Genomic DNA, 16,525 nt, shown 5'->3' on the forward strand with positions numbered 1-16,525 from the left:
GCTGCTGGTCTGCACAAACATGGCCGCCGAAGCCAGGAAACAGCATCCATGGCAAAATAGCGACCCCAGGGAAATGAGCGTCCACAACTCCCAGTCCCCCCCGGGACCCCACCTGCAGCACCAAAGGGGGGTGGACAGCAACACACCCACACCGCTCTCTTGCCCAACACCAGTGAAACCCCCCACCACCCGAAAACACACCCATGCCCCCTAAAAGGGGACTAAGGGGGGGCACGGGGCAGGGGAACCCCACTAGAAGACATGGAGCGGTGTCCGTCAGTGAACGAAAAAAGAAAATTAAGGATGTCATAATTAGGTTCCACCACAAGATGCTGCTAGGTGTTCTGGCTCTATCATAATGACACCTATAAGTATACCTGCCATATATCAAGGAAGATAGGGGAGCTGTGGTGTTCCAGTAAAAACGTGCAATTGAAAGTCTTCCATCTGCTGAAGATGACGATAAAGGAGATGAGACTAAACCCTCAAAGCCAAGCCAGTTCCCATGATAATGGCCTTTGAATATTCTCACCATTCATGCACTACAAAGGGTGCTTGCCCAGGGAGAAATTGCTGCCAGTCACTACCTCTTCCATTGTCATCAGCCACTGTTTTGGTGCAACTTGACGTCGGGCGGTGGGGGTATTTTAAGAGGGGCTAGGAAGGAGGTGAGTGGCGGCTATTTCTCCCTGGGCAAGTTCCCTTGTTAATGCATGACTGGTAAGCATATTCAATGGCCATTATTGTGGGAACTGGCTTGGCTCTTTGTGGGTTTATTCTATCTCCATTGTTGCTGATGGACTTATAGCTGCACATTTTTACTGGGACAACACAGCTGCCCTATGTTGCTTGCTATATGGCTGGTATACGTGTGTCATTATGGTGGAGCCAGCACACCTAGTGTGTCTTGTGGTGGATCTTTAGTGGCAGCTTATACCTTTTTATCTCTGGGAGTTGTAAAGTTCCCGTTTTTGAGATTCATCTTGTTACTCTGGGCTAATTTTAGGCTACATCTGCTGCACTAAACTAGAGGTTGGCATATCTTTTTCTTGGATACCTGAATAATTAGATTTTGATTTTTGTACAAATCCCCCTAATTATTGGAATATATTTTTCTCCAATTTTGCTTCCAAGGCTAACTTGGTGCAAGACTCCCGTTTCCCCTTAAGTGCCTAATGGCCCTTATGCCATGTTCCCATTGTGCCCAGTAACACATGTGGTAGAATGACTGACGAATACTGATGTATAAGGATGTTATCTTTTTTGTACATAAACTTCAGTTCAGTTGGAGACTTCCCATGTGGCCTCCTTCCGCTGGTCCTTCTTGATATCCCGTGCCCACCCAGGGATTATACAAGGTGTGAATAATAGATTTAAAACATCTGTGCGATATATACAAATTACAGTTGTACCTAACGTATTTTGGCCTAATTTTTGTTTATTTTTTGCTGGTGTGAAGCTGTTGATTGGCAGCAACTTTCTTATACTATTTCATCTCCTGGGTTTCTTATATTTGCAATGTTGCTTGATATCCCTGAGCATATTAAAGCTGGCTGGTTTAAAAAGCATAGGAATCTTTGAAACCTAGACAGGAAGTGTATTTGATGCTCTGTCCCACGTCTTGGCAGAAAGTCAGAATGCTCTCCCTTTGTACCTGACTGCTCTCCATGCCACAGTCAAATCTGGTTAATGTCTACAGGCTGTTTACCTGTACTCGTTTGAATATCTAGAACACTGGTATGAATGCTCTGAAACCAGTCAGACTATAAACTGAGTGCATTTAAATACAACAGTATTCACCAAATGGGGGTACAAAATTTGACATTTCAAATTAAAAAGACCTATGCTGTATTTTGACACTATTTTCTTTTTCTTTTTTTTTAAGGCTATCTATCCTGCTGTCGCTTCTTGGATGATAACCAAATTATTACCAGCTCTGGAGACACCACTTGGTAAATAGTATTTTTTCTTTTCTTTGAATGTGCTATAGAATATTACACTATTCATTTGGATCCAAAATATTCCATAATGTATACATATGATTTTAGAAAAGCCACAATTCCAGCAAATCCCGAGATCAATGTTTGGGTTTCTTTAAGTTTGTGTTGCCACAGCATATCCAATATACAAGAGAAGATGACCGCACTCCAAATTGCAAAGGATGAAATCTTTATTCCATAAATTCATAGTAGATATCAAAAACATATCCATGGTACACACGATATAGACAAACAGCAGCATGGTTAACCATGCTGCTGTTCGTCTGTATCGTGAGTGTACCATGAATAGCTTTCTGATATTTACTATGAATTTTATGGAATAAAGTTTATCTTTTGCAATCTGGAATGCGGTCATCTTCCCTTGTGTATTGGATTACACGTCCAATCCACAGACTGGACTGGCACCAGGTCTCTAGAGGAAACATTTCACCTGGGGCGGTGTTACCACCTCTGCTTTTGTTTGCCACATCATATGATTGCTGTAAAAGTTCAGCTCGAGGGATTTTTTGCAAGCTTTCAGGGCTTTTGCCTTGTAGGTGCAATGTTTGTTTATAATGTATCTGATACGCTGTCGGATATTGGCTAATTTCTACTAAGGCTCCGTTCACACCTAGGTGATATGAATCATGGGGTGGAATGGCCGCAATTCCATATCTCAGGACGCTACTACTTAATGGCACCCCAATCGCCCCACATTTTTGCCGCGATTGTTAAGCAGCAACATGCGACGCTGTTGCTCAAAAGCTCCTTTTTGAGCGACCGGTGTTTCAATTTGCTGCTTTTACGTCACAAATTAGCGCTGCAAAATCCTGCTTCGATTAGGGTATAATATGGCTTGGCACACGTGTCTTGCGATTTTGTGTAAACCCCCCCCCCCCCCCCCTTATTTCCCCTTTGATTATCCTAAGTGTCCATGCACACATAGGTGTTTTTAGCAGTTTATCAGCAGGGTAGTTTATTGGCTGTTTTCTGAATGCCCTGAAATCGCTTTCAGAAGAGTACATTTTGACCACAGCCAATGGTGATGATTGCTGTTAAATGCCCATAAACACTAGGCGCGTTTAGCACTGCTGAGTTTATTTCTTTGGCCAGAATAAATAAATTCTGGTCAATAAGTTGAAGCACAAACTCCGATAAAATTCACCTATGCAGTTTAGGCGAGTTTAGAACGCTGATTATCTCCTGTCAGGATAAACAGCGTTTACAAGAAACCAGTGTGCATGAGGCCTAAATGTTCTTTAAGGGCCCATTTACACTTTGAAAAACTGCACCAAAGAAGCAGCATGCAGGACTTTTCAAATGCAGCACACCAGTAGTGTGAACAGTAATATAGGATTTAATGAGGAAAAGTTTCCGTGCTCTTGTCACCCTGGAAAAACGTGGCAAAAGCACACCAGTGTGAAAGAGGCCTACCTGCTGCTTGTGCACTAGAGCATGTTTTTTTTTTTTGTGATCAAGCCTTTTCTTTTTGTGACTTGCCACTTTGATTCCCCCTGGACCCACTTTTTTTTAAATGTTTGACTTGTTCACACAATTCTTGTGCACTGTTGCGCTGCTGGAATCGCCCTAACCTTACTAACGTCTACTCATGCACAGTGCAGCTTACAACCACCTCATGACTTGGTGCATGCTGAGATTTTTGTATCTCTCAAGTATCTGATTCCAATAGATAAACACAAGTTTTTAAGTATAAAATATATTGCAGGTAAAATAATAGAGACCGATATCCAAACTTCAAAGATCACCCACTGTGTCAGCACTCAGTTTACATGTGTTTTCTTTCTGCTTGCAGCGCTCTGTGGGATATTGAAACTGGCCAGCAGACAACCACCTTTACTGGACACACCGGGGATGTAATGAGCCTGTCCCTTGCTCCAGATTCCCGGTGCTTTGTGTCTGGGGCCTGCGATGCCTCAGCCAAACTTTGGGACATCCGAGAAGGAATGTGCCGACAGACTTTCACCGGACACGAGTCTGACATAAATGCTATCTGTGTAAGTTTTGTGACTCCAAAGCTTTCAGCATATCTCCTAACTTTTGAAATTATATAGTGGCCCATTTACCACCCAGTATATAGACACCTTTTAGCACACAATATATAGGCAAAGGACACATCCCTCCTATACCCCTAGTTAGACAGACCACAAAGATCCAATATGCAGAAAATGTTTAACCTTTTCTTTTCAAAAAAGTGGTAATAGAGGTCAGTTAAAATGTTTAGTGCAAGAGAACACTTTTGCTAGTAAAATAGATTTGGTAGATAATGGTGTGCACATTAGACCAAAAAGTGGACACTGATTTGCTCTCGAGGGACAGTTGGAAGCTATACCTTCAGTGCGTGTATGTATATGTGTGTGTGTGTGTGTGTGTGTATATATATATATATATATATAAGTGTGTATGTATATATATATATATATCGTGTATGTACAGTACAGACCAAAAGTTTGGACCCACCTTCTCATTCAAAGAGTTTTCTTTATTTTCATGACTATGAAAATTGTAGATTCACACTGAAGGCATCAAAACTATGAATTAACACATGTGGAATTATATACATAACAAAAAAGTGTGAAACAACTGAAAATATGTCCTATTCTAGGTTCTTCAAAGTAGCCACCTTTTTGCTTTGATTACTGCTTTGCACACACTTGTCATTCTCTTGATGAGCTTCAAGAGGTAGTCACCTGAAATGGTCTTCCAACAGTCTTGAAGGAGTTCCCAGAGATGCTTAGCACTTGTTGGCCCTTTTTGCCTTCACTCTGCGGTCCAGCTCACCCCAAACCATCTCGATTCGGTTCAGGTCTGGTGACTGTGGAGGCCAGGTCATCTGGCGCAGCACCCCATCACTCTCCTTCTTGGTCAAATAGCCCTTACACAGCCTGGAGGTGTTTGGGGTCATTGTCCTGTTGAAAAATAAATGATGGTCCAACTAAACGCAAACTGGATGGAATAGCATGCCGCTGCAAGATGCTGTGGTAGCCATGCTGGTTCAGTATGCCTTCAATTTTGAATAAATCCCCAACAGTGTCACTAGCAAAGCACCATCACACCTCCTCCTCCATGCTTCAAGACACGGTTGGAACCAAATATCTCAAATTTGGACTCCTCAGACCAAAGCAGATTTCCACTGGTCTAATGTCCATTCCTTGTGTTCTTTAGCCCAAACAAGTCTCTTCTGCCACTCGTTTTCCTGTACTTAGCTGCTTTTTTCTTGCTATAATACAAATTCTAACCAGGGCCGTCTTTATTCTTGATTGGACCCTGGGCAAAAAATTTTCTTGGGCCCTCTTGAATCCACTTATCAACTATTTGGGGGCTCAAGGGGCAGCTGCTTTGGGCCCTACAAAGACTAGACCCGGGGCAGCTGCCCCTTTTGCCCTGTGTTAAAGACGGCCCTGATTCTAACAGTCTATTCAGTAGGACTATCCGCTGTGTATCCACCTGACTTCTGCACTACACAACTGATGGTCCCAACCCCATTTAGAAGGCAAGAAATCACACTTATTAAACCTGACAGGGCACACCTGTGAAGTGAGAACCAATTCAGATGACTACCTCTTGAAGTGAGGCTCTACAATTTTAATAGTCATAAAAATAAAGAAAACTCTTTGAATGAGAAGGTGGGTCCAAACTTTTGGTCTGTACTGTGTGTGTATATATATATATATATATAGTGTGTGTGTGTATATGATAGTGACAAATCCTCAGGTCTTTGTATTAATAAAATCCTTAGATCTGCTGCTTAGAAAGCACATGTAGTATTAGATGAACTTATGCTGCTCAGGAGGGGACTTTGAAATATTAAAAGGCCTCACACCCTATAAAAGTTAGTGGTTGTAAAGTCGCATCTAAGAATTACTTTGATTCTCTAAGATACATGTTTAGTACAGTGTGTGTTCTTAAAATGTATAGAATGCTAAATACCACCGTTGCACAATGCTGCTGTGCAGTCATGTGTCCTCCCTCTGCCTCCCTCCCCGATCTATGAGACTACAGTGGGAGGGGCTGAGATTTCCTTCTGATGTATGCCAGATAGCAGAGGGAGGACAAGTGACTGCACAGCAGCACTGCTAATTTGGCACTGAAGAAAGGAAAGGCACTGCTCCAGGTGTATAGTGTGTGGTGATTGCCAGGAGATAGGATATCCAGTAGAGTGATGGCCCCGGCCCGCCTCCGTGGGAACACTTGTAGGAAAAGAATTAGCCGCACATCCAGGGATTCCAATAGGTTTCAAATACCTTTATTTCCAAAAGTTGCAAATGATGACACCAAAGACACCAGCATGAAGTCTCGTAGATGCGTTTCACACATACATCTTGTGCTTAATCATTACCTATGATTAAGCACAAGATGTATGTGTGAAATGCGTCTACGAGACTTCATGCTGGTGTCTTTGGTGTCATCATTTGCAACTTTTGGAAATAAAGGTATTTGAAACCTATTGGAATCCCTGGATGTGCGGCTAATTCTTTTCCTACAACTGCTAATAAGGCATGTTAGGCACTTAAGGACCAGGCCTATTTCTGACATTTGGTTGTTTACAAGTTAAAAATCAGTATTTCTCTTTCGTTCATTGATGGACCCAGCTGCTGATTCTTCTATACTGTTGGGTTATTCTGCCCCATACAGGAGTAGGACACTAGGTAGGGAAAGCCTTGACTACACCTATGGGCAGTCCTAGGGGGTATACACCCACTCTCAGCTATAGGCATTCGGTTTTTTTCTGCCTAGTCGGGAGTAAGGACCTAGTTCCTTGCTGGGATCTCTTGTCATGGCAATTTTTTCACTGTAAATTAGATTTACATCCCTCCGCCCTCCTTTTTTAATATTTTGTTCTTGTGAAAACTACAATCAAGTGCTGCACTGGAAGATGAACTGGATAATATAGATCCTTAGGAGCCAGCGAGTGCGAGCAGACCGCAGCTCCTTAATAGCTCGGCCACAACATAGCCCAGGGCTCGTCAATCCCCGGGCGCCAGGTCGCATTTGCGACTAGAATTAGCGACCTGGCGCCTGGGGTGCCCTGCAGAAGGTGTCCTGTCATTTTTGCATGGACTTCCGCGCACGGAGTGCACGGACTTCCGTGCCGTCCGAAAATTGAGGCCCGGCTTTTCGGCCTACTTGAGATGAGAGGCTTCCAATGGGGATCTGGCGCCCTCTTGTGGTGGCCGGGAGTAATGACTGTTGTAATGACTGTTTCCACTGCCTGTTCTCAATGCATTACCATCTCCCTGTCCAGTTAGTTACCTTTGACAGGGAGTGTGGTTATTATTATTAATTTATTTTTTAAATGTAAAAAAAATATATATATTTTTTTTTTAATTAAAAAAAATAAAAAAAATATTTTTTTCCAATTATTAAAAAAAAAATCTTTTTTTTTTTTTTTTTCCTCATCGCCATGCCACAGCCGAAGGCCCCTTTCACACGGGCTGTCTAAATCATGTCCGCCTGTCAGTTTTTCAGGCAGACCTGATCTGACTCTTCATTCTCCTCTATGGAGCAGTAATCTGGCGCCATCTGATCCTGTCCGCCAAAAGCAGACGGATGGTGGTTCTATTTTCTATCCATCCCGTGGATCGGATCAGATGGCATCGGATGGAAAGATCCAATTGCGCTATAGAGGAGAGTGGGTTTCTAGTCGTATTTATGTGTAAATTTAGTATCCGTTTTATTAAATAAAGCTTAGTGGTTAGTTAAAAAAAAAAAAAAAAAAAACTGGCTCCTAACTTTTTTAGCTGGCTCCTAGATTTCAGGAAAATTTGTCAAGCCCTGACATAGCCCCACTGGACAGGGGCTGGCCTGCGAGTTAAACATCTCGCAAGAATGCATAAGAACTTGCTTTGGCCTGAGTTGCAGCATTTCCTCCTGGCTGGCAGCACCCACATTACAATGGAGTGGTGTCCTGTACGGAGCAGTGCCCACCCTGTTCCTGGTATGGTAAGTAGCTGTCCCCCCACTACCCCTGGAGGGTTTTGGGGTGGACGTGGGCCCCTCCCTGGTATGGTCGGAACTCCGGGTTCCCCTCCTCCCCGGGTGAGGTAATGAGCTGGCTTTGCCACATGCTCTTAAGGGGGGTTGGTTGTAGTCGCTGCTTACCAGTTTTTCCCGGGTGCGCAACGGGGGGTTGAGCAGGGTTCCCTGCCACCTGGGGGTTGGTGACTAGGGCAGGGATGTCCTCTGGGCTTCCTGCAGTGGTTGGGCTTTGGGAGCGGATGTTTTTACCATCCGCAGGTACGCGCCTCACGGGGCCAGATCAGACCAAAAAATGTAGGCCACGACTTCTGACGAGTAGGCTGCAATGTGAGGAGGCCCCTGTGAGGATGGCTGAAGCCACTGCCTCTTGTTTGGGCATCCGCCTCCCCCCTCTGCTGCCCTGGGTGATCTGCCCTGCTGAGGCTGGTGGCCGAGCACCCTCAAATTTAGGCTGTGATTGGCCATTGGGGGGCGGCTTAAGTACATGTAGCTGAAGCTCCCCCACTCTTCGGGCATCTGTCGGGCTAAGGATCCATGCAATTGTGACTGGATTCCCCACAAAAATTCAGGCCGCGGCTTGCGTGTGGGGGCGCTTAATTTTTAATGAGTCTTGCCGCCATTATTGTGTGGGGCACCTGCCTTGTTTTAGTGAGTGTTCCCTGCCTGCGCATCAGCGCCACGGCAGGCGGCCCCCTTTTAAGGGGGCTGTCCTGTTTCCTCTGAGGCCTCGGAGGGCGACCCCCATTGTTTTTTTTTTTGCTGCGTCTATTAGGTGGTCCATTTGTAGACCCTTTGTGGGATCGTAGTCGGCAGCCTCCCCTGATATGTTTTCGAGGTGTCCACGCACCCGGCACTCAGCTAGTGAGGTTGATTCCTCTGCTCCTCTAGCCATCCCTAAATAGGCGCTGGTGGATGCACGGTTTGTGTCAGTGCGGGAAACTTTAAAAATGGAGGTTGCGGCTGATGCAGAGTTGGAGGCATCGGTTCCTTTTGGCACCCCCAGGCCCTCCAAAGCAGCCCTGTCATAGATGTGGGCCTCTCGCCTCAGCTCCTAAGCGGCCTCTGTCTCTCAGGATCTCAAGACGAGGGATCAAGTGTCAGGGCCTCCTCCAGAGGTTCCAAGAGAACCTGGTCTGGCAAGCCACAAGCGGGCTCTTCCAGACCTGCGTACAAGGCTGCCTCTGCATGAAGGGGCACCCTCACTCGCATCTGGGGTTGGGGGATGTCTTCGCTGGCTCCGGATCCATGGACCTCCTTTGTTCAGGTCAAGTCGGTCCACAAAGTTATTCGGTCAGGCTGCGAGATGGAGTTTTGTCTTGTCCTCCAGAAAGATTTTTTCCCTTCCAACTTGTCTTGTCCCCAGATCACTTACGGGGTTTCTTTGGGGCAGTGCAAGACTTATTTCAAGGGGTGATTGTTTCGGTTCTGACTTCAGAACATTTTCAAGGGTTTTTTTACTCAAACCTCTTTACAGTCCCCAGGAAAGAAGGCAAGGTATGCCCAATTCTGGACCTCAAAGCGCTAGGCTGCTTTGTGCTTGTACAGAAGTTCTGCATGGAGTCCATTCACATTGTTGTGGCGTCCCTACATCAGGGGGGATTTCTTCTCACTTCTTTCGACATCGAGGACGCCTACCTGCACATTCTAATATGTGGTGGTCACCAGCGCCTCCTCCGTCATGGACGAGGAGCATTATCCGTTTGTGGCGCTGACCTTTGTTCTCACCCCCGCACCTCGGGTCTTCACAGGAGTGTAGATTTCAGTGCTGGCATTGTTTTGAGTCAGCCGGGGATCGCGGTACTGGGGTACCTGGACGATCTTCTGACTGCTCTGATGGACTACTGGAGATCGCTCTGCAAACTCTTAAGGGAGTTCAGTGGGATCCTGGACATACAGGAGTCTGCTTTGGTTCTGTCCACAAAAAATGGCTTATCTGGGACTGACTCTGGACTCCGCCTCAGCCAGAGTGTTTCTTCCTCTGGGAAAACCCGACATTGCAGGAGGCAATTCAGCTTCTGTTCAGCAGATGGTCTTCCCTCTGGGCTTACATGCGTTATCTGGGCCTGATGGTATCCTACCCTTAAAGGTGGTCTGTTTGCACAGTTCCACACAAGATCTCTGCTAAAGAGATTCTGGTGAAATGGGTCAAGGATCCGTGGTCTCTAGAGGTGGCTTTACACTTCAACATGGAAAATCCTTCTCCTCCTGTACTGACGGTTGTCTCCATGGATTCCAGCCTGTCCGGGTGGGGAGGTGTCCTCAGCACTGACATGCTCAGGGGGTCTGGGGTCTAGACTCTGACAGAGCCCAGAAGGCTGATTGGTGTACTGGAACTCCAAGCGATCCGACTTTGCTCATTGGACACAATTGTCTTCAGGGGTGTCCCTGAATTAATTCGGACAATGCCACGGCCGTGGTCTATCAGTCACCAAGGGGGCACAAGAAGTGTCCTGGCGGCTCGGTAAGTAGCTGGTATTCTAAGGTGGGCTGACTGATTCGTTCCAGCCCTCTCTAAACTTCTGCCATGACTCCTGTGCAGGTTTCGGACAGAAGGGATTCTGGTCATTCTAGTGGCTCCAGACTGGCCTTGCCGGTCTTGATATGCTGATCTGGTACGGCTGGTCACTGATGCTCCTTGGGGGACTTCCTCTCAGGGAGGATCTGCTGTCCTACAGACCAATCTTCCATCCTGCTTTACAGTCGCTGGCTTTAACATCTTGGCTGTTGAACGCCAGGTGCTGAAGGGTAGAGGTTTTTTTTGAATCTGATTCCTATGCTGTTGAAAGCTAGGAAATCTGCCTCTAGGAAGATTTACCATTGTACGTGGAAGACCTACATTACGTGGTGAGAGTCTCCTGGGGTTCATCCTCGCTCCTTCTCGGTTGCTCGGATCTTAACCTACCTTCAACGGGGGGATTGAACAAAAAATGGCCTTGAGTACCATCAAGGGCCTGGTATCTGGTTTTGGTAGTCTTTTTCCAAGGGCCTTTGGCCACACACGCCCCGTGCGTGCCTTTTTTTTTAGGGCAGTGGTCCTCAACCCTGGTCCTCAGGGCCCACTAACAGGCCAGGTTTTCAAGATAACTGAAATACATCCCAGGTGATATCATTTGCTGCTCAGTGATTGCAGTATTCTAGTCTGCATCTCCCCAAGGTAATACTTAAAATCTGGCCTGTTAGTGGGCCCTGAGGACCGGAGTTGAGGACCACTGCTTTAGGGTGTCCGACATTTGGTTCCTTCAGTGCAGGCTCCGTTGCCACTCTGGAATCTTAATGTGGTGCTTTCAGCTTTACTGAAGCTTCTCTTTGAAAATATTTGGGAGGTTTCCTTGCTTACGCTGCCCCAGAAGGTGGCCGCCTTTGGTGGCTCTCACCTCTGCATGCAGAGTGTCGGAACTGACGGCGTTAGCCTGTCCACTTTATGATGCTTCACAAGGATAATGTGGTTGTCTGTCCGTCATTGCTTCCTAAGGTGGTCCCTGAATGTCATTTGAATGAAGACTAAACATCTGAAGGAAATTTGTCTTGGATGTGTACCTGGCAGCTACGGAGTCTTTTAGGAAGTCAGACACTTTATTTGTGCTCATGGACGGACCTCACTAAGGGTTGTCTGCTTCTTCTGTAACCATTTCCAGATGGATCAGACACAGTTCAGGCCTATTGCATCAGGGGTTAGGTTCCTCCTTTCCCTGTTTGGGCGCGCTCTACTAGGGCGCTTAGCATCTCCGGGGCTTTCCATCTTCAAGCGTCAGTGGTGCAGTTTTTGCAAGGCAGGCGCCTGGTAGTCGGTGCACACTTTACTTCTGTAAAGTGATTGAGTTGGCACCTGCGAATGCTTCTTTTGGCCGCAAGGTTTTGTGGGCTGCTGTTTAGAGGACCTGGTCATCTTTGAGGGTGTATTGTTTTTCAGGTGAGCTTCCGTTACCTGGTTGGCTATGGTTAGCCTTGGGAATTTTTTTCTGATGTTTTCCCACCCCTCATGTTTAACACTGCTTTGGGGACATCCCAATGGTTAAGAATTAGGAGCTGTCTGTCAAAGAACGAAAGCAAAAATTAGTTTTGACTTATTGTAAAATCCAATTCTCTGTTCATTAACCCAGCACCCACCCTTCTGTGCAGTTGGCTTTCTTCTGACACTAACAAAATGGAGTGCCTATAGCGGCCAAATGTCCTACTCCTGTAGGTGGCAGTATAAACCAATGGTTAAGAAGAATCAGGAGCTATGTCCGTCAATGAGTATCACAGAAATGGATTTTCTCTATCGCTCATTGACAGACGTAGTCTTCTTGATTCTCAAGAGCTGGGTTATGTTGTCTCCGCAGGAGTAGGACTAGGCAGAAAGACAAAACGTTCTGGCTCCACCTTAGGGGCAGTCCCTGAGGGTATATCCTCCCTCTCTCTGCTACAGGGAATCAGTTTTTTTCTGTCTAGTCAGGAGTAAGGACCTAAGCTCCTTGCTGGGAACTTTTTGGTCCTGGCAAGATTTTTTCTTTAGAAGAAATATTTTTTAGGTAGTTTTTTCTCCAGTGTTTTTCCTGTGAGATCTTCAAGCAAAAAACGCCGGACTGGGCGACACTAGTGGTCACCCCAGCCGGCCTACGAGCGCGCGCAGACCATTGCATTGCGCTTGGTCGGCCGCGACACATTCAAGTAAGTATGCGGGGCCGGGCGACGGGCTGGATGTTGAGATCCAGTGGTCACCCCGGTTTCTGCCTACGAGCGCGTGCAGACCAGAGCTCCGCGCTGGGTCGGCCGCGACGGAGTCCCAGTGGAGGGACTGACATTGCGAGTTAAAAGTCTCGCTTGGACGCCAGGAACCTGAGAGTCGAGGCGTCCGGAGTGGTCCACAAACCCCCACCCCGGTGGAGAGGGTATTGTGAAGAGAGGGTGCCTGTCGGTTCGGTATGGTGAGTAAACGTTCCCTTTTTTCTTTCCTCGTTATGAGGCAGTATGAATTATGGGCCCCTCCATACATGGTCAGTATATATCTGACACTAAAAGTCCCCCTTGTAAATACAGTATGTGTTTGTGGGAAGTGGACTTGGTTTGAGAGCTAACACTCTACCCAGCAGACTTTAGCATTACAGCAGACATAGGAGGTATAATCCTACCTTATTTGTAGTGTATCTCCTGTAGATCTATCAATCGCCACTCAGCAGAGATGCAGGTGGATGTGCTGGGAAAAACGTTTTCGGCGGTCCGCCGCCATTTTGCCGTAGACCAGGTGCATGCATGTCCTCAGGTCACGCCGGCCGCCATGTTTTTGGAGTCTAATGTCTCCTATATGGGGGCGGCCATGTTTCATGAGCCCAGCTACCTCGTGGAGAGCTGGGAACGCCGGAAGGCGTACACAGGGGGCGGAGCCACGTCCTTCTACCCAGGAAAAAGCAACAGCTCCTTCCAGTCTGTAAAGACAGACGCTGACTGCAGTTGGTTGGAAACTTCACTGCATCGGTTGGTGAGCCTTGGGGGTCCCTCTCTCTCTCTGTGGGTTAGAGAAGCAGGTACTCTGAGGGGCGCTATTGCGCTAGGGGGAGACGCATAAAAAAAAAAAAAAAAAAATTAAAAAAAAAAAAAAAAAAGGTATTTTTTATTTAAAAAAAAAAAAAAAGTTTTTTTGTGTTTTCTGGCAAAGGTGTCCTGAATTAACATGGACCCTGCCACTCATGTATCTCCTCCGGATCCCCTCGAGGGGTCTGCGGGATCCTCCAGCACCCCACTGACGATTAAATCATTGTCCGCTATTATGGAAGCTTGTGTCCCGGGTGGAAGTGGCTTGTCAGGGACAGGGCGCAAGTAAGCGACCCCCGCCTAACCCCTTATCTGAAACCTCGGATTCAGACTCTGAGCCTATTTCTGCAGTTGCAGGTACTTCATCTGGTATTGGTGTCTCGTGTACTGTCTTTTCAGACAGTGAGGAGGATGTTTCGGCATCAGCCATAGCCAGAGAGGAAGCGTTGGTAAACGCACTCATGGTATCTGTTCAAGAGACCTTAAGATTACAGGGTATTCCGTCAGAAATAGCTGAAACTGAAATCCCTTTTGGGACTAAAAACGCATCTAGTGGCGAAGGTTTTTTCCATTGCCCAAATGTTTTGGCAATCCAATCAAAGAAGAATGGAGTCTGCCAAAACGCATTTCTACTATTTCTAAACGCATTAACAGGCGTTATCCGTTTGAGGAAACCCTCATTAAGAAATGGACAGAACCACCTGTGGTGGATTCACCAATTGCTAGATTGAATAAAGCCACGGTTATTCCTCTAGAAGACGCTCCGTCTTTTAAAGATCCAGTGGATCGCAAGATAGAAGCTATGTCTCGCACCATGTTTACCTTGATTGGATCAGCTTTCAGACCAATAATTGCTATTGGTCTGGTTTCGCAGGCTGTAACTGTATGGACCAAGTGGTTACGCCGGGACCTAGAAGAGGTCCCTCAGGCGGTATCAGATTTGTTGGAACAGATGATACAGGGGTTACAGTTTGTGTGTGATGCGGCGTTAGACGCCACTTCATTATTGGCGCGAGCATCTGTCTCAGCGGTGGTTCTCAAGCGTACACTGTGGCTAAAAGGTTGGTTAGCCGACCAAGGTTCCAAAAAAGCATTGGCTAATTTCCCCTTTTTAGGAGAGCGTCTATTTGGAGCCAACTTAGATGAGATCATTAAGGATCTCACGGGTGGAAAGAGCACCTTTTTACCGCAAAATTTTAAAGGTAAAGGAACTCGTCAAAGACGAGGGCCTTCTTTTTCTGCTCACAAGAGGTTTTTTTCGTCCCGCGGGTGAAAAAATTAAGTCCTCCAAAGCTCCTGCAGGAGGCGTCAGGGGTCGTTGGTCGGGCAAGCAAAAGCCCGCCCCCTCTAGACCTGAAGATAAACCGTCCAAAGCCTGAAGGTGCGCCCCCCACCCATAACTGGGGTGGGGGGACGTCTTCGCCGGTTCCCGGATCCATGGCTTTCCAGAATCCCGGACAGATGGGTTTGCGAAGTCATAAGGTCAGGGTACAAGATCGAGCTTCGATCTCTCCCACCGGCGCGATTCTTCCCTTCCTATAGCCGACTATCCCCGGATCGTTTAGACGATCTGTGGAGAGCAGTCACAGATTTACTACAACAAGGAGTGGTAGTCCACGTTCCTTGGACAGAACGCTTTCAGGGGTTTTTATTCAAACCTATTTACAATACTCAGGAAAGAGGGCAAAGTGCGTCCAATTCTGGACTTAAGGGCACTCAATTCTTTTGTCTACATAAGAAGATTCAGAATGGAGTCCATTCGCACAGTAGCAGCCTTTCTGCATCCAGGGGATGTCCTAGCGTCCATAGACATCTAGGACGCATATCTTCACATTCCCATTTTCGCAGGACATCAGCGGTTTCTACGTTTTTCCGTAGAAGAGAACCACTATCAGTTTGTGGCGTTACCTCTCGGTCTCGCCACGGCTCCGCGGGTCTTCACGAAGGTGTTGGCCCCAATGTTGGCACTTCTGCGCCAAAGAGGCATATCGATTCTAGGTTACCTAGACGATCTTCTGCTTCATGCAGAGTCTCCTCAGACCTTGCTACAAAACATAGAGATTACTATGATTTCTTTACAGGAATTCGGGTGGCTGGTGAACCAGCAAAAGTCATTTCTGGTTCCCACCCAGAGGCTCGAATATCTGGGTCTAATTCTAGACACAGTCAGGACAAGAGTTTTTTTTCTTCCGGTAGGGAAACTCCGAAAGATTCAATCAGCAGTCCACCAACAGCTGGTCTTCCCTTCGGACTTGCATGAGGGGTCTGGGGTTGATGGTGGCTTCCTTCGAAGCAGTCCCATTTGCCCAGTCCCATACCCGAATTCTTCAGCAAGAGATTCCTCTCAGATGGAATCGGAATCCGGAATCCCTGGACAATCAGATCCGATTGAGCAAACAGACCAGAGAGTCTCTGGTCTGGTGGCTTCGGTCTCCGATGCTCAGCCAGGGAAAGTCATTTCTGCCAATATATTGGACGACAGTGACCACGGATGCCAGTCTATCTGGATGGGGAGGAATTCTCGGTCAGTTATCTGTCCAGGGACTTTGGTCCCCGGAAGAATCCAGGTTACCGATAAATGTATTGGAACTGAGAGCGATCAGACTTTGTCTGATTCACTGGACCGAGCAGCTCCAGGGCAGCCCGGTTCGGATCCAGTCGGACAACGCCACGGCCGTGGCTTATGTCAATCACCAGGGGGGCACCAAGAGTGTCCGAGCGGCCAAAGAAGTGGCTTGCATTCTTCGCTGGGCGGAACGATTTGTTCCAGCAATCTCTGCGGTGTTCATTCCGGGGGTGGAGAATTGGCAGGCAGATTATCTCAGCCGTCAGACTCTGGATCAGGGGGAATGGTCCCTCCATCCAGACGTTTTCCACCAGTTGTGCCTACGATGGGGCACCCCGGATATGGATCTGTTGGCATCTCGATTCAACAGGAAAGTTCAGAGATTCGTGGCTCGCTCCCGCGATCCTCTAGCAGAAACCGCAGACGCACTGATCGCCCCGTGGGGGCAATACCAGCTAATGTATGCCTTCCC

General features: G+C 47.0%; 1 protein-coding gene across 1 annotated transcript in view; it reads left to right on the plus strand.

Moving 5' to 3' along the window:
* GNB1 (G protein subunit beta 1) overlaps positions 1 to 16,525 on the plus strand; it is a 182,564-nt gene that overhangs the window by 123,208 nt on the left and 42,831 nt on the right. Inside the window, exons 7-8 of the mRNA XM_082274342.1 lie at positions 1,886 to 1,952; positions 3,793 to 3,994. Coding sequence (XP_082130468.1) covers positions 1,886 to 1,952; positions 3,793 to 3,994 — 269 coding nt within the window. The remainder of the gene's footprint in view (positions 1 to 1,885; positions 1,953 to 3,792; positions 3,995 to 16,525) is intronic.

Source organism: Pelophylax lessonae, assembly GCF_965119305.1.
Source record: "Pelophylax lessonae genome assembly, chromosome: 12".
Lineage (NCBI taxonomy): Eukaryota > Metazoa > Chordata > Amphibia > Anura > Ranidae > Pelophylax > Pelophylax lessonae.